This window comes from Lathyrus oleraceus, chromosome 7, assembly GCF_024323335.1.
Source record: "Lathyrus oleraceus cultivar Zhongwan6 chromosome 7, CAAS_Psat_ZW6_1.0, whole genome shotgun sequence".
NCBI lineage: Eukaryota > Viridiplantae > Streptophyta > Magnoliopsida > Fabales > Fabaceae > Lathyrus > Lathyrus oleraceus.
The window spans coordinates 160,015,453-160,041,693 of NC_066585.1; the positions used below are offsets into that span (position 1 = coordinate 160,015,453).

At 39.3% G+C, this 26,241-nt stretch overlaps 2 protein-coding genes across 2 annotated transcripts; both read right to left on the reverse strand.

Annotated features, from left to right (window-relative positions):
- Positions 1–20,054: 20,054 nt before the first annotated feature.
- LOC127102590 (uncharacterized) lies at positions 20,055–21,134 on the reverse strand. Its single transcript, XM_051039944.1, has one exon. The coding sequence runs from the start codon at positions 21,132–21,134 to the stop codon at positions 20,055–20,057; it is 1,080 nt and encodes a 359-aa protein (XP_050895901.1).
- A 302-nt stretch (positions 21,135–21,436) lies between these two features.
- Positions 21,437–22,768, reverse strand: LOC127102591 (uncharacterized). Its single transcript, XM_051039945.1, has one exon. It carries the CDS (start codon positions 22,766–22,768, stop codon positions 21,437–21,439), a length of 1,332 nt encoding a protein of 443 aa, XP_050895902.1.
- Between the last annotated feature and the right edge of the window lie 3,473 nt (positions 22,769–26,241).

Sequence of the window (26,241 nt, forward strand, 5' to 3'; positions counted from 1 at the left end):
AAGCAAAAGCAATACTAACTTCTAACTCGTTAATAACTAACCTTTAATTTCAAGTCATTTACTTCAATGTACTTTATTTTTTAAGCCTTATTCATTTGCCATTATTCATATCATCCTAATTATTTATGTTAATGTCATTTTCACTTTGTCCACTTGGACCATACTTTGTGATATTTTGCTTGTGTATATTGTGATTGCTTGTGTGGTCTTTGACCATTAATGTACATAATAAGAACAAAAACCCTAAAAAAGATCTTGTGTCGACTGTTGGTTTGATCTGAGACTTTTGGACTTAGAATTTAGGCAACACTCCCTATGCAAAGGACTTGGCCAATACCAACTTTCATGTAACCAAGTGCTTAGGATTTGAAACTTCATCTGATACATAATTGGAGATCCATTTTGAGTTCATCTATAACATGATCATTGTCAAGCTGTTATTTTGAACCTGTGACTTATGGCATCTTGAAACTCATCTGCTACATGGGTAAATTTGAAGAAAGATCATGGAGTTGCTAAGCTTGGATGTGGCTATCTTTATTTGATGCCTTGCTCTTAAAGTTGATATTTTGTGCATTGTTTGTTGCTTGATTCTAATGTCCAAGGGAATTTGGGTTTCTATATGACATTCTTGTCTATTGGATTGCAGCTCATTGGTCAGATCTTTTCAACTCTCAACTTTTAAATTTATGCTTAGGATTAGTCTCTTCATCTCTTCCCCATTTCTTAAATTTAAAAATCTCTCCCTCCTTTTTTTTTATAAAAAAAAAATTCTTTGTTTGTGTTTGTTTTCTAAACTTAGACCATTTTGCAAGTTAGAAACTTTGGTCTTATGCCATTGCATTTTTAAACTCATTTTCCTAATCAAACTTGTAAATATACTTAATTATACTTGACTTAAAATTTTCAAAAGTCAAAAAGAACTAACTCATTCAAACCATTTTTTTAGGCCTTTGTGCCTTTCAAACTTAATTTTTGTTAAAAGTAATGTATCCACTTTGAAATTTATACCACGAACTACGAGGTTTTGATCCCTCATTTTTATGTTGGTACGTAGGCATAAGTTTGAAGGTCTTGTCAAACACAAAAATATAATTAATGAATTCTTTTCTCGTCCCCCCATTCTACTTATTTGCAAACATCTTTTGTACAAAAACACATATGCACACAAAAAAGGGCTCCCTATAAGCACCTAGGACACTTTGGGTGCTAACACCTTCCCTCTGTGTGACCAACCCCCTTACCTGTAATCTTTGGCATTTTATTAGTTTTGATTTGAAAACTTCTTATTTTTGGGGTTTGTTCGTACTTTTCCCTTTTCCCTTGGAAACAATAAAAGCGCGGTGGCGACTCTTATTATTTGATGTCTAGCTTATCCATAGCTTGATGATCATGAATTTACCGCTACATATGGTAAAAAAAATTATCGAGGCTCGTTAGCCACTTTTAGTTAGTATGAATCCTGAGAACTTGCTTGCACAAACCCTAAAAAAAGCATTTGGTGGGGTTCATGTGCATGTTGTAACTCCTAAATAATTTCATGATTTCTTTAAGGTCATTGTTGTGATTCCCTTCTTTTGGAGTTTTTGCATCCATGTCATCGATGTACACTTATAAGGTATGTCCAGTTTGATTGGAAAATATGGCGTCCATTTATCTCTTCTTGGTGGTGCATGCTTTATTTTGTCCAAAGAGCATAACATTGTAGTAGTAGTAGTTATAGTTGTTTGACATAAATGTCGTCTTGTGCGCATTCACTGGATCTATCTTTATCTATTTATACCTTGAGTATATGTACATGAAGTTCAAGTTTTATATACCTAGGATCCATCTATAAATATGTCAATGTTTGGTAGCAGATATGGATCCTTAGAACACATCATGTTTAGATAGGTGAAACCAACACACATTCACCACTTATGTGACAAATTTTAACCAACACCATATTATCTAACCTAGTCGAACACATGATCTATGTAATGAAACCAAATTCCTTCATCTGTCATACCTCTTTGTCTATGTACGCTCATTTTTCTTTGCCAACCTTATGCTTTTTCTATGTTACTGGTTTCATTGTGGGATTGATAATCAGGAAATCACACACGATCATGGTTCTTGTATCAGGGATGTCTAAAGGGTCCCAGACAAATAGGTAGAGATTTTCCCTAAGTAGGGTGACCAGGTCTCCTCTTCATCCTTTGTCATATAAGTTCCAAGTTTGGTAGTTTGTAATTCATGAGGTCCAACTAGGACTTCCTTTAGGTCCTTAGTGGGTACAAGCCTCTTTTTCTTAGGCGTTATTCTGGGGTATAAAACTACAAAACTCACCCCATTGGCATCTGGTTGTGTCACGATGATAACAACCATTGTCAACCTTTAAACCCTTAAATTGTCTTCGTAACATATTTGGGTGGTTTATTGATCCCCTTGGGTCACACTAATACGACCATTTGGTAACAAATACTTCATCCACATATAGAGAGTTGACAGGGAAGCCCCCATGAGGTAGAAAACATATGGCCTAATCATTATGTTCTACAAGCACGAGGTATCTACCACGAGGTACCTGGCTTTAATTCTCTTAGTGTTCTCCTTGAGTCTAAACAACCTCTTCAGAGTGGTGTAGCCTTCCATCTAGTCTTTCTCACCTAAAAAGCCTACTAGAGTGCCTATGAAAGGCGTGAGCTTATTTGGGTTCAGTTTTAGTCCATCATACGCATTGTGATATAGGAAGTTAGCTGAAATTATTGGGTCAATAAACACTAAGTTGATCTTCCAGTCATCGCATTACCTTTTAATGACAATATGGTCATTCTCATTAAAGAGGATCCATGTGGCGTCTGTTCGGGAGAAAAATATTTCAGATTTGGCCCATCTTCCGTGTCCTCCTTAGATTTAGTAGGCGATGTTTCTACCTCCATGACTTGGTGGGCATATCGCTTGATAGATGAGTTATATTCTCCTCATCTAGAGAACCCTATGACAATAGTGTTCAGAGTGTGACAGACGGGTCTGTCCTATTCTTTTCTCTCAAAGTCCTTGTTTTTCCTAAACTTGGGGCTTATGGGATGATCATGCCCTAAGTCTTGGAATCACCCTTAGCCTGATGAGATCTTCCTTTTGCGTACTTCTTTAAATGGACATCTTATATAAGCCTCTCGATTTCTTTCCTAAGTTGATAGAAGTCATTAGTGTGATGACCTCTCACCTTCAAGTCCCATTATATTTTTCTTGGGGGATGGTAGAGGTGGAATGTAATGAGTTTCTTGCATCAGTGTGACCAATTACTAAGTACTTCGTGCCATATTTTCTCCCAACAAGTGTTGAGATGCATGAATTTGTTAGTGGGTCTCACACTCTGTTTGAAAGTTACCTTGTCTTTAACATGCGAGGTATAATGACTCATACATTTCGGTTGCAATGAGTTGAATACAACTAAGTAGTGTTCCTTGACATCTATGTCCTTATTCCCGATATTGCTCTCGTCACCCTTGATGTAACATTGAACACGTGCAATGATTCCATTCATTGAGGTCGTGGGCTTCTAGGGCAAGTCACTCATTGGAATTTCGAACTCTCAGACGTTCTATAATGCTATCACTAACATTTATTAGTTTGGGTGAATTAACCTCATAATTTACTCATTGAAACGAGTGAGATATTTCATCAACGACTTTGAATGCCTATGGCGGATATTGAGTAGGCTAGTGATGGACACCTTTCGGTGTTTGCTAGTTTAAAATTGGAGGAATAATTTTTGAGAGAGATCTTAGTAATTGGTCACTTGAAGTGAGGGAGGCTCATGAACCACCTTAGAGTCACCTCCTTAAAAATAACGTTCTATAATGCTTTCACTAACATTTATTAGTTTGGGTGAATTAACCTCATAATTTACTCATTGAAACGAGTGAGATATTTCATCAACGACTTTGAATGCCTATGGCGGATATTGAGTAGGCTAGTGATGGACACCTTTCGGTGTTTGCTAGTTTAAAATTGGAGGAATAATTTTCAAGTGAGATATTTCATCAACGACTTTGAATGCCTATGACGGATATTGAGTAGGCTAGTGATGGACACCTTTCGGTGTTTGCTAGTTTAAAATTGGAGGAATAATTTTTGAGAGAGATCTTAGTAATTGGCCACTTGAAGCGAGGGAGGCTCATGAACCACCTTAGAGTCACCTCCTTGAAAATGGTGGACATGAGCTTGAAGTTTAAAGAATCGAATGAACCAACGATCATGATCCACGTGTCAATAGAGGTGAGGTGTTATTGGGAGTTTCTCTTCCTATCAAACTTCACGAGTGACAGAGGCTTGAGGTTATTTGGTACTAGAGTGCCTCATATCTCATGTAAGAGATGTTAGGATCCATTACCTTGTATTCTATTTGGAAATCATCATGGTGTTTCTCTTGAAGGGTTATGACATTCTTATTAAGAGTCTGATTGGAGTTGCATAACTCTTCCCTAATAATGCTTAATCTATGCTAAGATTTCTTGATTGTCGTGGCTAGCACTGGTAGCCATGGTGGCATTTTGTCGTGTCACAATGTTGAAGAAGGTGGATGAAGCAGTTGAAAGTTTGATTGAGTGTGATCTAGGTTAGTTTTAACGAGACCCCACATGGACACCAATTGTATTTGTGAAATACAAATGGGATTATTGAGAGTATGCTCATGTGTTTGGTAACAAGAGACTCTTTATTTTAGGGTTTTATCGAATTAGTGAATGAATCTCCAAGCCCTAAGTTTGGAGTATTTATTGAGGATTCCTTAGGCCATGTCAGAAGGAGAGAAACAATTTTCCTGATCTTTCGTACGAAGACTTGAGAATAGGGTAAGACCAGTTCTTGCTTAAATCATGGATGTGGCATTTCCCCATTTGAATATCCTCTTCCAAACTATTATTCCCTTGACACCATAAGCCACATGTAAGTAAAAGGTGGAGCATGCATCTTGGTTTGGGTTTGGCGACCCAGCCCCAATCGAACGACCCAACATGCCCACCCAATGTTGTTGTACTTCGTTTCAAGTGCTTTGTCACATACAATTTCAGTTTTAAATTGTTTTCAAAGCCTTTTTTAAATCGGTTAATTATAATTTAAATTTTTTATTAAAAAACTGTTTATTTTTGAATTAAAATTTTGATTATATTTTTAAAGTTGGTAATTATTATTTTCAAAACTAAATTTTAGGCCAATAGTATAAAAAAAGTTTAATTGATCATTTATCTTCATATTCCTTCCACAAGTAATAAAATATATAAGCTTTAAATACAAATAACAAATATCCATGCAAGTTATTATACTTTTTTTTAATCAAAAGAACTTTGTATATATTCCAAAAACCAAAGATGACAAGGCGATAGCTAGGATCCAGTCCACCAAGACGACAAAGCAAAAGCAAAAAGAAAAACTAGCTACATCATCAGCTTAGCCAAATGAGGTATAAGTTTCTCGATATACCACCCTCTATAAACCAGTTACATCATCATCTTAGCCAAACGACCTCATAATCAACGAGTGGATAACTTTATCATTCATATCCATAAGCATATCATCTTTGATATAGTAACTATGCACCCACTTGACCCAAAGGCTATCAGACTTCCTGCAGAGGTTCCAAAGCAGTTTCAGCATAGTAGTGTAATTTCAAGTGACTAACTCAATAATGTTCAAGCCCCCACACACTTCTTAGGGCTGCAATTTTTTTCTAGGCAATAGGAATTTTCCTGCTGATATCAGAGCTCCTAGTCCACAAGAAGGATCTAAGAATAACATCAATCTTATGTATCACATGTTTTGGAAGGGGGAAGCGTTTCATCCAGTAATTAACAACAACAAAAGAAACATATTTAATGAGTTGATTTCTACCTGCACGTCTCAACAGTCTGATGCTTTAGTGCCTGATTTTTCCAACAATTTTATCCACAAGGCTCATGTAATGCTGAACAGACAATTGTTTGCTAGTTAGAGGGACCCCAAAGTACTTGAAAGGGAGGGACCATTGCTGAAGATTGGTTCTCTCATTAACACCACCAAAGTAAATCATTTTTTTTCTACTCACTATCAAGCCATTGGACTTTGAGAATTGATCTAAAGCCCTCATAATTAACTCTATTGATCTGCAGTCCTCTCTAGCAAAAAGCAAAACATCATCTGCAAAAACCAAGTTTGTAATATGCAGCCTCTCACATTTAGCATGATGATTATAGTCAGGATATTTTTTTTGCATTTTGTACAAAAGTATATTCATATATTCCATGATAATAACAAATAACAAGGGTGACAAGGGGTCCCCTTGTCTAATCCCTCTTTGCGTATGCATCTCTTTAGTATATGAGCCATTAATATTATAGCTTTAAGATGTAGTGGTAATAGCAAGTATAATTCAATGGATAAACTAGCTAGGCAAACCTATCTCCTTTATGATACACTCTAAGGCATTCCAATCCACCATATCATAGGCTTTTTACAAGTCCAGTTGAATCATACATCTAGGGATGCCCCTTTCTTAGAGTAACCCTTAGTCAATTCATAAGCAAGAAGGATATGGTTGTGGATTTGCTGCCCTGGAACAAATGTAGCCTGACACGACCCCACGATGCTACCAATCACTTTACATAGCCTGGCTGTAAGCACCTTAGAAATAATCTTGTACATAGTTGTACAACCTGCAATAGGTCTATGGTCTATAATGGAAGTAGCCTCTTCACTTTTGGGAATGAGAGTGACCACAGTATAATTAACTGCTCTAAACAACCTCTCATTCTGAAATAAATCCATCATTGTTGCAATCACATCACCTTTAATATTCTGCCAACTAGCTTTAAAGAATCTAGCACCATATGCATCAATACCAAGGGCCTTCATATCACTTATATCATGCAGAGTTGATAAAATTTGTTTTTCATTTACAAGAGCAACAATACTGCCTCTTTGATTTACATTCAACTGGTCTCCCTCTCTCATGGCTGCAACATCAATATGGGTTAAGTTGTTATCACTTTCCCCTATTAAACTACCATAGTAATCCAATACAACTTCCTCAATCTCATCCTGACTAGTAATGATGTTCCCATCATCTTTATGCGGAACTCTTATACTTTTACCATTGTTCTTTACTTTAAGGGAGGCATGGGATTAAGAGTTGTTATCATCTTCTAGCTTCGACCATTCAATCTTAGCCTTCTACATACGGATATTCTCTTCTAACTCATTCCACTTGACCAGATCTTCAGTGTGCTTCTTTATTTTCTCTATCTTATGACAATTCATCCTATCATTTAAGATATCCTGTTGGGCATGCTGAAAGTCAGCTCTAGCTTTTAAAATATTTTGAAGCACACTCATGATAGGCACGGTCAACTTCTTCAAAATAGGTTGTAATCTTTTTAGATTTTTCCAAAGCACATACAAAGGCTTGCCCTGTATAGGTTCCTCCAGTTTGTAGCAACTTTATCAACATAACGATCTGTTGCGGTGGAAATAGGATATCAAACTATTAATTAGCTTGAATCACAATTCTTAATTCACAACCGCTCTTTGATTTATCCGAAGGACAAGGTCAAAAGAGGAAAAACCTATACTTGCATCGTAAGCACAATGCGGGGAGATACCTAGGTAAGGGGTTGGTTAAGCTTAGGGAAGGTACTAGCACCCTAAACTTCTGTAGTACTCTACAGGAACCTTTTGTTGATTGTATGTCTTTTTATTTTTATTATCTGTTGGGAATATGTACTGAGCTAAAGGATAAAGTGACCTAAAAGAGACCTAAGGGTTAGTCCTAAGTTTACTCGGCAAGACGTCGCATCTTGTGCCTACATATCCTGACGGGAATGGAATCAGAGTAATTGTAGTTCCCCTCGAAAGGGAGGCTAGAAACTCCTTGACTGTGGTCAAGGTTTCGATGGGGCATAAGCATTTCTTAAGGAAACGCTTACGTGGAGCGTTGAAACTCCTATTCCTACGTTGAGGCATTGAATTGAAATTAGGGTTAAAATTAGGGATTCCACGGCGGGAAACCCTAAAGCAGAGTACGGCGACTCTTTGACCTAATGCTAGGGTAAAGGGCGTTTTCGTCCACGGCGGGACGCCTAGGCTATTGAGGTTTTGGAAACGGTCAAGGGTTTGAAAAGGGTCAAAATTTAGGGTTATTGACTCGGCGGTCACACTGCTAAACCTAATTCCTTCGGAGGGCAAGACGGTAAAAACATGCAAGCAACAGAATTATTACATGGCAGACATAAAAAATATGAAAATAAAGCAAGCAGTAAAGGAAAGCATCGCGACCACTCGCGTAAATTACAAATCCCCAAAAATGCGAAATAAAATAAACCGCGACCATGGCCTCGCATAAATTACATCCATGGGACAAAAACGAACAAATGAAATAATAATGATAAACTGAAACAAACAAATTAACCGGGGTTAGACGAAAATGAAACGGATAAGTCCAAACTGAATTTTTGATATTTTCCTTTGTTGAAAAGAAAAGTTATTATATATATTTTTTTATGTTTTTGATAAGGAAGGGTTATTTTAAGACTAATGCCTTTTTTTCTAAAAAAAAACAAATTGTTTTAATTGGAAAGGTTTTTTGATTAAGAAAAGAACTTATTTTTGACTTTTGCGGTAAATAAATAAAAACAAATTAATCTAAACATAAAAAAACAACTGTGTTATTATTATCTTTTTTTAAACGGTGGAGAAGGATAAAAACAAATTATAAATTATGTACCTAGCTTTTAAAACAAATTAATTATAGACTATGAATAAAAACAAATTAATCTAAATAACAAAAGCAAATTTGATTATAAATTATGTATCTAACTTTTTTTTTTAAACAAAGAAAATTTATTACGTAAAAGTTATATATAAAAAAAAATCTTACTTAATAACTAATTTTATTAATTAGAAGTTATTAGGAAACTTTTCAATTTACTATGTTAATAACTAATTGATTCTTGTTAAAACAATTACTAAAACTAATTACTAAATAACTAATTTACTATTGTATTTAAAACAATTACTATGTTAATAACTAATTTACTATGTATTTAAAACAATTACTAAAACCAAATTACCAAAACCCAACAGATAAACGTGAAAAGAAAATAGGTCATTTGGCTTTGTGGCTTGCTGCTAGGGTTTGTCCATCCTTTCTCTTTCTCTCCTTATACCGGCGGCGGCCATTGTTGCATGCTCCATGCTTCCTTCTTCTATCCTACACCTCTTCTTCTTAAACCTGAAATGCACACATCAGAGCAAAACGATTTACGGTAATAAAATCCTACCTGTACGCGTTTGCTATCGACGGTGTTTGTTGAGGTTCGTTGGCCGATGATGTTTTGCGACTGAGGCGTTGCTCGATGACGGTAATGAGTCCCGGTGGTAGTGGCAATTGGAAGGATCCACGGCCGCCACGAGTTCCCGACGTTGATCCGTTACACCGAAGCTTCGATTCTGGCTTTTTCTTCCCCTTCCCGGATTTCGGATCCCTCTTAATATTTATATCCCCCTCGAATCCACTGTGGGCTTTGATTTTTCATGATCTCCGCTGAAGTTGTTGCTAGATTTGTTGAGGTATTTTCGGAACAGATTATTAATTAGTTTTTGACTGAACGGCTTTGTTATATTGTTGCTGTGCTTTTGGATCCGGATTTTACGTTTATTGATTTTATTTCGGATTTGCTGGCTGATATTGTTTTGGATTGTTGAACGGATCCAGTGGATTTGAAAACTTGTTAATTAAACCGGTTCGATGGACTGGCTTCCTGAACCGTTTTTCTGAACTGGTTTCTGAATTGGTTTTGTTTGAACTGGTTTCTGAATTGGTTTTGTTTGAACTGGTTTCTGAATTGGTTTTGTTTGAACTATTTCAGCTTGTTGGACTTTTTGTTGGAATTGTGTTTCTTCATAGGATGATTGGAGTTAAGGTCCCATTTGGGGCAAACCGTCCTCCTGAGAAAAATCACTTCTCAAACCGGCTTTTCAAATAAGCTCTTTTCTGTATAATCTCTTTTTGGCCAAGCAATCTCAAAATGCAGTTTTCCTCTCAAACCGGCTTTTCAAATAAGCTCTTTTTTGTATAATCTCTTTTTGGCCAAGCAATCTCAAAATGCAGTTTTCCTCTTCCTCTTTCGGTGCCTTTCGATAAGAACAAACATCTGCCCTGTTCTGACCGAGGTCGCGAACCGGACATCCGATGATGATATCTCTGAGGGTGTCAAATTAACCGATTCAATTTCCTTGTTTTGCTCATTTGCAGGTTTGAAGATATGTCGGAAAGGTCGGAGAATCGGAGCGAATAGACATCGGACAGTATAGTAACTTAAGAATTTTATGATTCCTTTTGTAGAAAATGTACTTATTATTTTTGTAATTTTATGTATTATTATTTTTGTGTAAAGAGTTAATAAAAATTCCTTATTTTTGTGGAAAATTATTATTATGATTATGCAAAACAAAATGAAAACCACTGCATATGCTGTTTGTTTAATGTTGGAAATAGAATTAAAATAAAACTATGAAATAAAGTTATAATTTTTTTTTTTTTTTTTAAAATGAAGTTATCTAAAATGAAATGAAAACTTAAAACGGGATTAAATGAAATGAAAACTTAAAACGGGATTAGCTATTTTAAAATGAAATAAAACTTAAAATGAGATTAGTTATTTTAAAATGAAATAAAACTTAAAATGAGATTAATTATTTTAAAATGAAATAAAACTTAAAATGAGATTAGTTATTTTAAAATGAAATAAAACTTAAAATGAGATTAATTATTTTAAAATGAAATAAAACTTAAAATGAGATTAATTATTTTAAAATGAAATAAAACTTAAAATGAGATGATCTATTTTAAAATGAAATGAAATATAAAATAGAATTAAATAAAATTAATTTAAAATAAAATGACGGTACAATACAATATGGTTATCCGACTAACTTCGCTTCCGACACCATTTCCGATTAAAATCTCCCAACCAGATCAAACAAACCAAAGTTCCTGATTACAACTCAAAATTCAAACTTGACGGCCGGCTGTAAACAAATGACCGTTTTGCCCTTCATAAGCTAAAGAGCGCACCACGCGATGTTTCCTGCAAAAATCAACCAACTACAAGAACTTGTTAGTAATTAGTTAAATGCAAAAATGCAACAGAACGCGAGATGGTTCGACTAATCTTAGGGCAAAATTTGGGGTGTTACAGTTGCCCCTATTTAAATAACTTCGCCGAATGATTTGAGCGACGTAGGCTCGAGAAATCATGGTGAAAGGGATTTAAATATAGATAACCGAAAATTTTGCCCTTAGATGCGGCGATATGCACCGCTAGGGACAAAACGGAATAGAATAATCCTGACCATGCTATGATGCGTATGATGCGGATGATGGAATGATAAATGCAATGATACAGACGATACGACGACACAGGGGACAGACGCAATGAACGAACCACACTGGGGAATATGACGCACTGGGGAAACAGCGTGACACGGGGAATTCTAAAGATGATGGTCAACTGGTGCGAGCACGACCAACCGTCACTTTTAGAAAGGGAATAGTAAAACGGGATCCTCAATGGAGATGGCACCGATGGAACGGCCTCCACTGGGGAATATCTGAGAGTAAATGATCAACAGGTTCAGGTGTGACCGGCTGATAGCCTAGGGTAAAAAAGTAGGATCAGCACGACTGTAGGATCGATTAACAAGATGCTGGGGCATTGAGCAAAGCATAACCTCCGAGCTTCTGGAAACTCTCCCTCGTGACAGGATCAAACGGAATTTTTAGGAATCCGTAGGAAATATACGTGGTAAAACCGGCTGTATGCCAAAATAAATGGACTTTAATGGAAATGCCCTAATAAGCTTTCTCGAGAGAGAACTGCCACTTATCGTTGGAAGGGACTTATATGCCAAACTAAATAAGCTTTCCAATAAAGAGGTTGTTGCTTATCTGTGGATAATAAATGAAAAATTGATTGATTGATGAGCTCCGTTGGAGGGAATTGTCACTCATCTGATAGATAAACCTCTTCATATCTAAGGTCGGCGCCCGGAATATGATTCAGATTCTTCTTTTACTAAAGGATAAAATGGTCCACGGAGGGAGGCCCAAGAATGAGTACGGCGACTCAACATTTTGAAGTTTAGGAAAAGATATGTCCACAGCGGGACACCCAAACATGAGTGCGGCGACTCACCTTCTTAAGGTTTAGGGAAGGATATGTCCAGGACGGGATGCTCAAGAATGAGTGCGGCGACCCAACGTCTTAAGGTTTGATGTAGGTGATACGCTCCTCGGCTGGGAACTGTCGCTTGTCTGCAAAGGATTGTAAATGATTTCCTTGAAAGATAGTGCGAAATAAATGCACGTCCAGGTAGGTTCAGTGACCGACGGGACCGAAGTTCGATCTGGAGCTGGGCTAGAAAGACTCTATTGGGGAAATAACCTCAAATGGGGACTATCTTATCCTAACACGGAAAGATAGCTGAAATAACCATCGTCCACGAGGGTTGAACTCTGTGGCGATTAGCTGGAAATAAATAGTATTTTATGCTTAGGCTGACGATCTACTTGGAGAGAGCGGACTAACCTAGTTACTCGGAGGTAACGACAAAGGATGACGATGAATAGCAAACATGCTAATGCGCATGCCAAAGTGTATACTACTGTGTATGTAAAAACGTCATGCAATGAATATGCACTGCTTAGGCTCATGTGTATGCTGACAAAACCGACGAGCGGAGGACCTGAGATGAAATAAGCATTTCGATGGGAATACCCGGGGACCTCTGCAACAGTACCCCTCTTAGGGGATAAGAAGAGCTGATGGGAGAACCGAAATTTGGCTTCAAGGTATGACTTCCCTGGGGAGATAATATCGTGACTTTCATATGGGGATATGATACGGCTTTACTGGAGAGTATGATATCACGACTTCCACTGGGGATCTTTGACTTATGCATGAGGATACGATGTCAGGACTATCCGTGGGGGATAGCTGTCATGAACCATAGTCAGCCAAAGAACTATTAGGATCAGAGACTTCCGGGGATAAATATCCGCTTCGCGGGGACGATATGGAATTAGGCCACTTCATGGAGACAACGTAGCAACTTCCTGGGAATAGTACCTCGGCTTCCTACTGGGGAGAACTCAACAGACATTCCTGGGGGAAGTATTCCTAAGGCAAGTAAGGCAATTCTACTGAGGAACAGATGATCCCATTGAGGATGGGCCTTCCAGAATAGATATCACTTGGAGGATACCGGGGATAGCTCTGCAGTCTTGAGAGTCACTGGGGATTATCGAATGAATCACAAAAGTGTTGTCAACTTAAAATCTCGCTGGGGACTGTCTCTGGGAATATGATGGTAATGATCAAATGCTTATGCAACACCGAGACTTACCGGGGAGCGAAAAGATCCTTCACAGATTTCCATGAGTCAAAGTAACTTTTGTTTCCAAATGTATTTTCGAGAAAATTATTTTGGTTTTGAAAACACTTTTCACGTTCAAATTTTATTAACAAAAGCAAATTGCATAACAAAATAAAACGGAGATACTGTGAACAAGGAAATTGAATAGCGAAAGGTAAATTTTATTGAAGAATGGTAACTTGCTAAAGGCATAGCTCCATGGAAAATTACAATTTTAAATTGGCAATATGGGAAAGGTTACATTGAATCCAACGACCTACTATCCCTAATGACCAAGACTACCCAAAACCTTGCTCATGAAGAGAGTGATTGGATTTGAAGTGGACTTCTGTAAATGTATCTGCGATGTTTGGTGTCATCCGATGCAGTGAAATGCCATGTCCCTAACTTTTGCCTGGACTGCCCTTTCGGGTTTTCAATCCACCGGGACGCTCATTTTTGCCTAAGCCGCCCTTTCGGGTTTTCAACTTAGCGAGCCATAGTATTATTTTTTCTTTAGGCATAATATTTTCGGACTGCATCGGAGTTCACAGGATGTGCGAGCTCTTCTCCATCCATTGTTGTAAGAATTAGCGATCCTCCGGAGAAGACTGTCTTAACAACAAATGGACCGTCGTAATTGGGCATCCACTTCCCGCGCATGTCCTTGTGAACTGGCAAGATCTTCTTGAGTACAAGTTCTCCTTGTTGAAACTCACGGATTCGGACTTTCTTGTCGAAGGCTCTCTTCATCCGTTTCTGGTATAGCTGCCCATGGCACATAGCCGTCAAACGCTTCTCGTCGATGAGGTTTAGCTGGTCGAATCTGTCTTGAACCCACTCGGTTTCATCTAGCTTGGCTTCCCTCAATACCCTTAAGGAAGGTAGCTCAACTTCAATGGGGAGGACGGCATCCATTCCATATACTAGTGAGAAAGGTGTTGCCCCTGTTGAAGTCCGAACAGTAGTTCTGTATCCATGCAAAGCGAATGGTAACATCTCATGCCAATCCTTGTAAGTCTTAACCATCTTTTGTAGGATCTTTTTGATGTTCTTGTTCGCAGCTTCAACAGCTCCATTCATCTTAGGACGGTATGGAGAAGAATTATGATGTGCAATCTTGAAGGTATCACATAACTCCTTCATAGTCTTATTGTTCAAATTGGTACCATTGTCAGTTATGATCCGACTTGGAACTCCATAACGACAAATAATTTCTTTCCTGATGAAGCGGGCAACCACCTGTTTGGTCACATTGGCGTAGGAAGCAGCTTCTACCCACTTGGTGAAATAGTCAATAGCAACTAGGATGAACCGGTGACCATTGGAAGCTTTTGGCTCAATTGCCCCAATCACGTCAATGCCCCACATGGAGAAAGGCCACGGTGAAGTCAGAACGTTCAACGGTGCAGGAGGAACATGCATTTTGTCAGCGTAGATCTGGCACTTGGGACACTTCCGGGCGTATTGGATACAGTCAGACTCCATCGTTAACCAGTAATATCCAGCTCTTAACATCTTTTTAGACATCGCATAACCATTGGCATGAGTCCCGAAGGTTCCCTCATGAATCTCCTGAAGTAACATGTCTGCTTCATGCTTGTCAACACATCTGAGCAAAACCATGTCGTAACTTCTTTTGTATAACACACCATTGCTGATGAAGAAACGGGATGCCAATCTTCTCAATGTCTTCTTGTCAAGACAGGAAGCACCCTCGGGATACTCCTGTTTGAGCACATAATTCTTAATATCATGAAACCAGGGCTTTTCATCCACCTCATTTTCTTCGACCACCTGACAGTACGCGGGCTCGGTCCTGCGTTCAATTCGAATGAGAGGTGCTTCATTGACCAATTTGACCTTCCACATGGATGCTAACATGGCTAAAGAATCAGCCACATGATTCTCAGATCTCGGAACATGTTCGAACTTGATCTCGTCAAAATACTTAATCAACTCGATGATGTAGGCTCTATAAGGGATTAAATTCTCATGCTTCGTCTCCCATTTACCCTTTACTTGATAAATAACCAAGGCTGAATCTCCACTTACCTTGAGAAGTTTGATTCGGAGGTCGATAGCTGCTTCAAGGCCAAGAATGCATGCTTCATACTCTGCGACATTGTTTGTACATTCAAAGTCTAACCTTGCTGTAAAAGGGGTGAACCCACCTTTCGGATTCATCAGAACTGCGCCTATACCATGCCCACTGTAATTTGAAGAACCATCAAACATCATCCTCCACCAGAGACCCGGTTCCGGACCTTCCTCCGGACCTGGCTCTTCACAATCTCTCTTTATCAATAGGATGTCTTCATCAGGAAAGTCGAACTTGAGAGGCTCATAATCTTCTACGGGCTGATCTGCCAGATAATCTGATAAAATACTTCCTTTGATAGCTTTCTGCGGTACGTACTGGATGTCATATTCCGATAGCAACATGTGCCAACGGGCAAGCCTCCCCGTCTGAGCCGGCTTTTCGAAAATGTACTTTATTGGATCCATCTTCGAAATCAATAATGTGGTATGACAAATCATGTACTGCCGGAGACGTCTAGCAGCCCATGCTAGCGCACAACAAGTCTTCTCCAAGAGTGAATATCTGTTTTCACAATCAGTGAACTTCTTGCTTAGATAGTATATGGCATGTTCCTTCCTTCCAGTCTCATCATGTTGCCCAAGTACGCAACCCATAGACTTCTCAAGAACGGTAAGGTACATGAACAACGGTCTTCCAGGAACAGGAGGGATTAAGATAGGAGGCTCTTGCAAGTAATCCTTGATCTTTTCAAACGCCCGCTGACAGTCAGGATTCCAATCAATAGTCTGGCCTTTGCATAGCAACTTGAAGATCGGTTCACAAGTAGCAGTCAAATTAGAGATAAACCTGGAAATATAGTTTAAACGCCCCAGAAAACATCTGACTTGTGTTTCAGTCTGCGGAGCTGGCATGTCTCGAATGGCTCGGACTTTATCAGGGTCTACTTCAATTCCTCGCTGACTGACAATAAAACCAAGTAGTTTTCCAGATCGAATACCAAAGGTACACTTAGCGGGATTCAGCTTCAACTGGTACTTTCTGAGTCGTTCAAATAACTTTATCAAATGATCCAAATGGTCCTCTTCGTTTCGAGATTTGGCGATCATATCATCCACATAAACTTCAATTTCTTTGTGCATCATGTCATGGAAGAGGGCAGTCATGGCCCGCTGATAGGTTGCCCCTGCGTTCTTCAAACCGAAAGGCATAACTTTGTAGCAGAAGGTCCCCCAAGGGGTAATAAATGTAGTCTTTTCTCGGTCGGCTGGATCCATCTTGATCTGATTATAACCGGAGAAACCATCCATAAATGAGAAAACTGCAAAACTAGCTGTATTGTCGACAAGGGTATCAATATGAGGCAATGGGAAATCGTCTTTTGGACTAGCTTTGTTCAGATCCCTGTAGTCTACGCACATTCTGACCTTACCGTCCTTTTTGGGCACTGGAACAATGTTGGCAACCCAATCAGGATACTTTGCAACCGCAAGGAAACCCGCATCCAACTGTTTCTTAACCTCATCTCGAATCTTCAAAGCCATGTCAGGTCTCGTTCTTCGAAGTTTCTGTTTGACAGGAGGACATTCTGGCTTAAGCGGTAGTTTGTGAACTACAATATCTGTGTCTAAACCTGGCATATCTTGATACGACCATGCGAACACATCAACGTATTCCTTCAAAAGCTTTATCAACCCCTTCTTGATCTCAGCCCCAAGCATTGTACCAACCTTGACCTCTTTCTTGTCCTCGTCTGTGCCAAGATTAACCAAATCTACCTGCTCCTTATCTGGTTGAAGTTCTGTGTACTCGTACTCGACCAACTTTGTCAGTTCAGTGGGTACTTCAGAATCTTCCTCACCCTCATCTTCAGCTTGATAAATGGGTGAATCCCAATCAGGAGAGACAATATCGTCATTAGATTCAACAAGGTTTGTAATGTCACTGCATGTTGAAAGGTTTATTTTATTAAATGCTTAATGAAAATGAGAGAAGTGAAAATGTATTTTAGTTTGTTTTTTAAAAGATTGCCAATTTCATTTTTAAAGGTGAAAAAAAAAAACAGTGGAACAATTTGGAACAGAACAAAATGCATTTATTAATAATTGTTTGAAATGAAAGGTGGCCCTACAATGCGATCCAATAGCCTGGGGCAGAGCTAATGGATTTGAAAACACAAATGAGACATTAAATTACTTTGACACTGGAAAAATAACAGGAATCTCTATAGCCTCCCAGTTGCTCAATGTTGCACTACTCTTGAACACCAGGTTGCTTAAATCGTCATCTTCATCACCATCGCTGACGGCATTAACTTGAAAACCTCCGCTGATAAACACTTCTTGGTAAATCTTCGGACGCCCTTCGACATTTGTAGAAGCTTTATCATGAGTTGGTCTGTAACCCAACCCGTGGCGATCAGTTTTGGTCTTGACGTTGATTATCTCTCCCCAACCTTCAGGAATGCCCCTGTCAATTGTTGATCTGGTACTCTTTAAGGATGAAAAAGATGGATTACTCTGGCCTTCCACAGTCTCTTCGACCTCCACTAACACAGCATTGGCGATCTCAAGTGCTTGGAAAGAAGTTTCCAACGCGTCTTCATCGGCCTCAATATAACGGAACGAAGATAAATTACTGACCATTAAATCCTCCTCACCGTGAATAATCACCAGCTTATCATCAACTACAAACTTCATCTTTTGGTGCAAGGTAGAAGTCACAGCCCCAGCAGCATGGATCCAAGGTCTTCCAAGTAGACAGCTGTAATTGGGATTGATATCCATGACTTGGAAAGTGATATTGAAAACATGCGGACCAATCAGAATTGGAAGTTCCACTTCTCCAATCACAGCTCTACGAGAACCATCAAACGCCTTGACAATCAAAGACGTAGGCTTCACCATAGTTTCTTTGTAAGCCAACTTGCTAAGAACTCTCTTGGGTAGGACGTTCAAAGATGAACCGGTATCCACAAGCACCCTGGCTAAATTATCCTCTTGACACTTCGCTGATATGTGCAAAGCACGGTTGTGATTCGGGCCCTCTTTCGGTAGCTCTTCATTGCTGAAGCTAAGAGTATTACATGCGGTAATATTGGCGATCACACTATCAAACTGACCGGTAGTAATATCTTGAGCGACATGAGCTTGCGTCAACACTTTCTGCAAAGCAGCCCTATGAGCGGGTGAATTCAATAACAGAGACAGGATAGAGATCTTCGAAGGGGTCTGATGAAGCTGATCAACGACTTTGTAATCACTCTTCCTGATGATCCTTAAGAATTCAGCATCTGCATCATTAGTAACAACCTCTTTATTTTTATCTCTGGCAGGCACATCAGTGTTAGTAGTTGTCTCTCTAGGTGGAACCTCATCAAAACGGGGAGTGTACACGCGACCACTGCGAGTCATCCTGCTTGCCCCAGCTATGTTAGTCACACTTTCACCATCAACCTTCACTTCTTCTCTTGGAATGACCTTCCCAGATTCTTTGTCAATCGCGGTTACCTCATACTTCCAAGGTACTGCTTTGGGATCACTGAATGGAAATGGACTCGGTTTTTGGATAATCAACGGTTTAGGCTGGTCCACTGTTGGAGTAACAGGAGTCGGTATACTGAACACTGGCATGACAGAATTTGGTGCTGGCAAATTAAACACTGGTATCCTACCCCTTGATTCTGGCAAGTTGAAGGTAGGCTCAATTGCGGCTACTTCTTTCACCTGGTTAACTACTTGCAAAAAACCATCATCAATCAATCTCTGAACGTCTTTCCGAACCATAACACAACCCTTATCACATCCCTTACAGTTCGTACAACCGATATGGGAAACAGATACTAGGCCTGCTTGAAACAGCTTTGAATGGAATGCCCTGAGCGGAGTCTTAATCTGAGCTACATCAAGGATAGAATTCTCTTCAGACGAAGCATCAATGGCATTAACAGCCCCATGGTCAGGCAAAGGGTTACTTTTGACATTGGGCGGCGGATCGTTGAATGACAAAATCTTCTTTTCCATCAGATCCCTCACGAGGTTTTTCAACGCATAACAATTCTCCAAGTCGTGACCTGGCGCACCCTCATGAAATAAACAATGAGCGGCGGCATTGTAGTTGGCTGGCAAAGGATTCGGAGGCGGTCCCAAAGCTCGAGTAGTGACCAAACCGCGTTGCACTAAGTAAGGATACAACTCGGTGAACGTCATCGGAATCGGTGGACAAGTCTTGTATAGTCTCCTTGGAGCATTCTGGCGAGGTGCCTGGTTCCTCGGTTGTTGACTCGCCTGAGCGTTGGATGCTTGTTGATAATTCGGAGGAGGATAAACCGGAGGCGGATAACCAGGAACCTGTTGCATGGGCTGATAAACGGGCGCTTGTGGAGCTTGTTGGTTAAAAGATGGTGCAACAGCAGCCACGTACGGCGGTGACGCGTACTGTACCGGGTAACCCTGTGGTTGGGCATACTGTGGCGGATATTGATATTGCCTATTCCTTCTCCTATCTGAAGACACAGCATGAGTCTCTCCCTCCTTCTTTCTCTGAGGATTGACGAAAGTCTTCTTAGCTTGGTCCTTCGAACTCATACTGCTAGAACCACTTGACATCTTTCCACTTTAATAGCTAATTCAACCTTTACTCCAACAGCAACAATATCAGCGAAATTCGTGGTTACACTACCCACCATCCTTTCATAGAACTCAGGACGAACGGTGTCAACAAACCAGTCAGCTAATTCTTTATCAGTCAATGGAGGTTCAACCTGGGAAGCAATTTCCCTCCATCGCTGGGCGTATTCTTTAAAGGTTTCAGAATTTTTCTGCGTCATACTCAAAAGTTGTCTCCTGTCAGGAGCCAAATCCATGTTGTACTTATAATGCTTAATGAAAGCGTCAGACAAATCTTGAAAAGACTTGATGCGAGATTGGTCCAATGTTAAATACCACTTCGACGAGGCACCTTTCAGACTGTCTTGAAAACAGTGGATCATCAACTTGTCATTTTCCACATGGGCAGCCATCCTACGGTAGTACATTATCAAATGGCTTTTCGGACATGTAGTCCCTTCATAGGAATCAAAGTTCGGAGTCTTGAACTTTGGCGGAATAACTAAACCGGAAACCAAACAGATGTCTCTAGCAGCAGCACCAAAGATCTGGTCTCCTTCCATCTTTCTTAATCTTTTATCAATAGTAACAACCTCCTCACGGAGCCTATCACGCGGCTGGTACCCTTCATCATTATCATCCAGAATTTCATAAACAGGCTCATTAAGATAAGGCTGCACCCGAGTATGGACATTAGCTTGTGTGAAGGTAGGGACCACCTTTGGAGGCTCGGGAACCAAAGGCACAGTCTGTTGAACGTTCTGTATAACCGGCATGGCTTGTTGACCACTTGGTGCAACCGGCATAGTTTGTTGAACTGACGTAACAACAGGCGGATGTATGAAACTCTGCGAAAGACCATAAGGAAACGGGTTCTCAACTGAAACAACCGGCGGATCTACGGCAGCGGTAGTGTTGATCTCAGAAACCACAGTAGGCTGAGTATCCATCTTTGCATTGATAACCTGAAGCAGTTCCATAATTGTTCCTACATTCCCTCGAAGGTCTGCTAGCTCGTTGTTAACGCGATCCATCTCTTGAGCGTGCTCTTCCATCCTTCTTCGAGCTTGAGCTCTAGTGTTGTATCGATTCAGGGTGACGAAACTGTACGCGTTAGAACCGAGTATGAGACAACCGGGAGACACATGAAATGCAAAATGTGATGCAAAATGCGAATGAAAGATTTCATGGAATTCAAGCCTTTACGAACATCGCGGAATACCACTGGGATCTTTATTTATTAATTTGAAAATGGATTACAAATAAATATTCTTAAAAAATCTTAACAAGGAAAAATAAAATAAAATAAAATAAAAATAAAAGCTACGAAAGCCCTAAGGAAGCGTAGTCCACGACTTCAACGAGTAGGCGGAGAGTCGGAGGAAAATAAATCCTCGTAGATTCTTCTCTTTTTGTAGGAAAGCACTTCTTCATTCTTCGCCTGCAGCTGCTTTTGTAGCTCTTCATTCTCACTGACGATAACCTGATATTTATTTTTCCACGTTTCTGCCTCATGTTGTGATCTCTTCAAAGCGATTTCCAACTTTTCAGCTTCGGACATGAATACTAAAACAGGTTCTCTTCTCGGAGGTAAAGGATCTTGGCGAGGATAAGGCATCTTCAGCTTGATGGCTCTTTCCCGGACCCAACAAAGATAGGGTTCCATAGACACACAATTCGGCTTTCCCAAACTTTCTTTGCCTTTCTTGTGCAAATGACGCCAAGCGGATACAATCTGATCTTGAAGTTCTTTGTCACCCTTAAAGAAGATTTTCTCCACATGAACACTTTTAGGCGGTTCTTTCAAGGGATACCCTAACTGTCGGCGAGCTAGGACTGGATTGTAGTTGATTCCTCCATTAAAACCAAGTAAAGGTACGTTGGCAAAGTCTCCACAGCTGTCAATAATTAGTATTCCATCATACACACGATTATACCAAACGATGTCCGAGTGTGTCAGCGCCATGACCCTTGGTGACCAAAATCCCTTGTCAAGACTCAAAAAAGACTTGGGCAAGTGCGAAATAAACCACTTGTATAACAAAGGCACACAACAGGTGATCATTCCTCCACCATGAAAATTCCGGAGATGTATGGAATGATAAGTGTTACCCAATAACGTTGGTACTGGATTGTTCTTCATGAATATTTTGATGGCGTTAATGTCAACGAATCCTTCAAAACTTGGGAAGAGTAGCATTCCATAAATAAGCAAAGCAAGGATTGTTTCAAAGGTAGGCATGCTTAAATGATCGGCATGATATTGGGCTTTCTTGATTAAGAAATGCGTAGGTAACCCTACAGTTCCGCCTTTGGCGATCATATTGCCTTTGATGTCTGACACCTTTAAGCATATGGCTTTAGCAATGTCTTCCTCTTTAGGGTTCTTCTCTAAGAAAGGGAACGGAGACCCATCCAAAATAGGTAACCCCACCAACTGAGAGTACTCTTCTAAGGTAGGTAATAGCTGATAATCTGGGAACGTGAAACAATGGTAATCCGGATCATAGAACTGTAGTAACGTAGAAAGAAGCCCATCCTTCACTTGGATTCTCAATAAGGATAATAGCCTTCCGTATTTGTCCTTGAACCTCTCTTGATCTTCAACCAAGGCTCCTAGCTTCCTTAGGTCATCCAACTTAAAATTCTTAAAAGAGTATTTCAAGGTGTTTCTCTTATTGTAATCCATGGTAGCCTGCGATGTTCATAAATAAAGTTTGAATTCCATGAGATGTAATGCAATGTGATGTTTTATGGATGTAATGCACATAAACACACAAAGTCCTAGGTTAAAGGTATACGAGCGGAAGTCAAGGTCTACCCATCCCACAGAGGTATGTACTATAGGGTTAATTGTACCTGCGGAACAAGGGTTCTAAATCGGTGCCCAAAGTCATCGGTCCATCTTTCGGATATTATCAATTTCCCAATTGACTCGGTGGTTAATAATATTCTCAAGAGAACCTCTTTTGAGTGTGGTATCGCGTAGCAACTATTTTGGGATTACTCCCTCATATTCCCCGCACTACGTCCTATATAAGGCCAAAGTGGTGTTAAGGTAACTACGGTCCCCAGTGTCATAGGCTCCCATCGAAGATAGTAAGTGTCTTCACGATTACTCGTTCAACAGAACTACCTTTCAAAAGGGCCTCAACTGAGCGGTGATTCTCAAGTCGGCTTGGTCGGGATTCAACTCCCTATAAGCTTCGTTGAATCTATCACCTCCTATAATAAGTTCACTCAAATCCGGGTGTAGGACTTATCTCACAACAAAGATACCCCCCATAATACACAATAATATATACAGACAATTAATAGTATAAAATATCATACAATACACAAAATAGGGGCAACCCTTAATTATGTCGGTCCCCAGTGAAGTCGCCATTTTCTGTTGCGGTGGAAATAGGATATCAAACTATTAATTAGCTTGAATCACAATTCTTAATTCACAACCGCTCTTTGATTTATCCGAAGGACAAGGTCAAAAGAGGAAAAACCTATACTTGCATCGTAAGCACAATGCGGGGAGATACCTAGGTAAGGGGTTGGTTAAGCTTAGGGAAGGTACTAGCACCCTAAACTTCTGTAGTACTCTACAGGAACCTTTTGTTGATTGTATGTCTTTTTATTTTTATTATCTGTTGGGAATATGTACTGAGCTAAAGGATAAAGTGACCTAAAAGAGACCTAAGGGTTAGTCCTAAGTTTACTCGGCAAGACGTCGCATCTTGTGCCTACATATCCTGACGGGAATGGAATCAGAGTAATTGTAGTTCCCCTCGAAAGGGAGGCTAGAAACTCCTTGACTGTGGTCAAGGTTTCGATGGGGCATAAGCATTTCTTAAGGAAACGCTTACGTGGAGCGTTGAAACTCCTATTCCTACGTTGAGGCATTGAATTGAAATTAGGGTTAAAATTAGGGATTCCACGGCGGGAAACCCTAAAGCAGAGTACGGCGACTCTTTGACCTAATGCTAGGGTAAAGGGCGTTTTCGTCCACGGCGGGACGCCTAGGCTATTGAGGTTTTGGAAACGGTCAAGGGTTTGAAAAGGGTCAAAATTTAGGGTTATTGACTCGGCGGTCACACTGCTAAACCTAATTCCTTCGGAGGGCAAGACGGTAAAAACATGCAAGCAACAGAATTATTACATGGCAGACATAAAAAATATGAAAATAAAGCAAGCAGTAAAGGAAAGCATCGCGACCACTCGCGTAAATTACAAATCCCCAAAAATGCGAAATAAAATAAACCGCGACCATGGCCTCGCATAAATTACATCCATGGGACAAAAACGAACAAATGAAATAATAATGATAAACTGAAACAAACAAATTAACCGGGGTTAGACGAAAATGAAACGGATAAGTCCAAACTGAATTTTTGATATTTTCCTTTGTTGAAAAGAAAAGTTATTATATATATTTTTTTATGTTTTTGATAAGGAAGGGTTATTTTAAGACTAATGCCTTTTTTTCTAAAAAAAAACAAATTGTTTTAATTGGAAAGGTTTTTTGATTAAGAAAAGAACTTATTTTTGACTTTTGCGGTAAATAAATAAAAACAAATTAATCTAAACATAAAAAAACAACTGTGTTATTATTATCTTTTTTTAAACGGTGGAGAAGGATAAAAACAAATTATAAATTATGTACCTAGCTTTTAAAACAAATTAATTATAGACTATGAATAAAAACAAATTAATCTAAATAACAAAAGCAAATTTGATTATAAATTATGTATCTAACTTTTTTTTTTAAACAAAGAAAATTTATTACGTAAAAGTTATATATAAAAAAAAATCTTACTTAATAACTAATTTTATTAATTAGAAGTTATTAGGAAACTTTTCAATTTACTATGTTAATAACTAATTGATTCTTGTTAAAACAATTACTAAAACTAATTACTAAATAACTAATTTACTATTGTATTTAAAACAATTACTATGTTAATAACTAATTTACTATGTATTTAAAACAATTACTAAAACCAAATTACCAAAACCCAACAGATAAACGTGAAAAGAAAATAGGTCATTTGGCTTTGTGGCTTGCTGCTAGGGTTTGTCCATCCTTTCTCTTTCTCTCCTTATACCGGCGGCGGCCATTGTTGCATGCTCCATGCTTCCTTCTTCTATCCTACACCTCTTCTTCTTAAACCTGAAATGCACACATCAGAGCAAAACGATTTACGGTAATAAAATCCTACCTGTACGCGTTTGCTATCGACGGTGTTTGTTGAGGTTCGTTGGCCGATGATGTTTTGCGACTGAGGCGTTGCTCGATGACGGTAATGAGTCCCGGTGGTAGTGGCAATTGGAAGGATCCACGGCCGCCACGAGTTCCCGACGTTGATCCGTTACACCGAAGCTTCGATTCTGGCTTTTTCTTCCCCTTCCCGGATTTCGGATCCCTCTTAATATTTATATCCCCCTCGAATCCACTGTGGGCTTTGATTTTTCATGATCTCCGCTGAAGTTGTTGCTAGATTTGTTGAGGTATTTTCGGAACAGATTATTAATTAGTTTTTGACTGAACGGCTTTGTTATATTGTTGCTGTGCTTTTGGATCCGGATTTTACGTTTATTGATTTTATTTCGGATTTGCTGGCTGATATTGTTTTGGATTGTTGAACGGATCCAGTGGATTTGAAAACTTGTTAATTAAACCGGTTCGATGGACTGGCTTCCTGAACCGTTTTTCTGAACTGGTTTCTGAATTGGTTTTGTTTGAACTGGTTTCTGAATTGGTTTTGTTTGAACTGGTTTCTGAATTGGTTTTGTTTGAACTATTTCAGCTTGTTGGACTTTTTGTTGGAATTGTGTTTCTTCATAGGATGATTGGAGTTAAGGTCCCATTTGGGGCAAACCGTCCTCCTGAGAAAAATCACTTCTCAAACCGGCTTTTCAAATAAGCTCTTTTCTGTATAATCTCTTTTTGGCCAAGCAATCTCAAAATGCAGTTTTCCTCTCAAACCGGCTTTTCAAATAAGCTCTTTTTTGTATAATCTCTTTTTGGCCAAGCAATCTCAAAATGCAGTTTTCCTCTTCCTCTTTCGGTGCCTTTCGATAAGAACAAACATCTGCCCTGTTCTGACCGAGGTCGCGAACCGGACATCCGATGATGATATCTCTGAGGGTGTCAAATTAACCGATTCA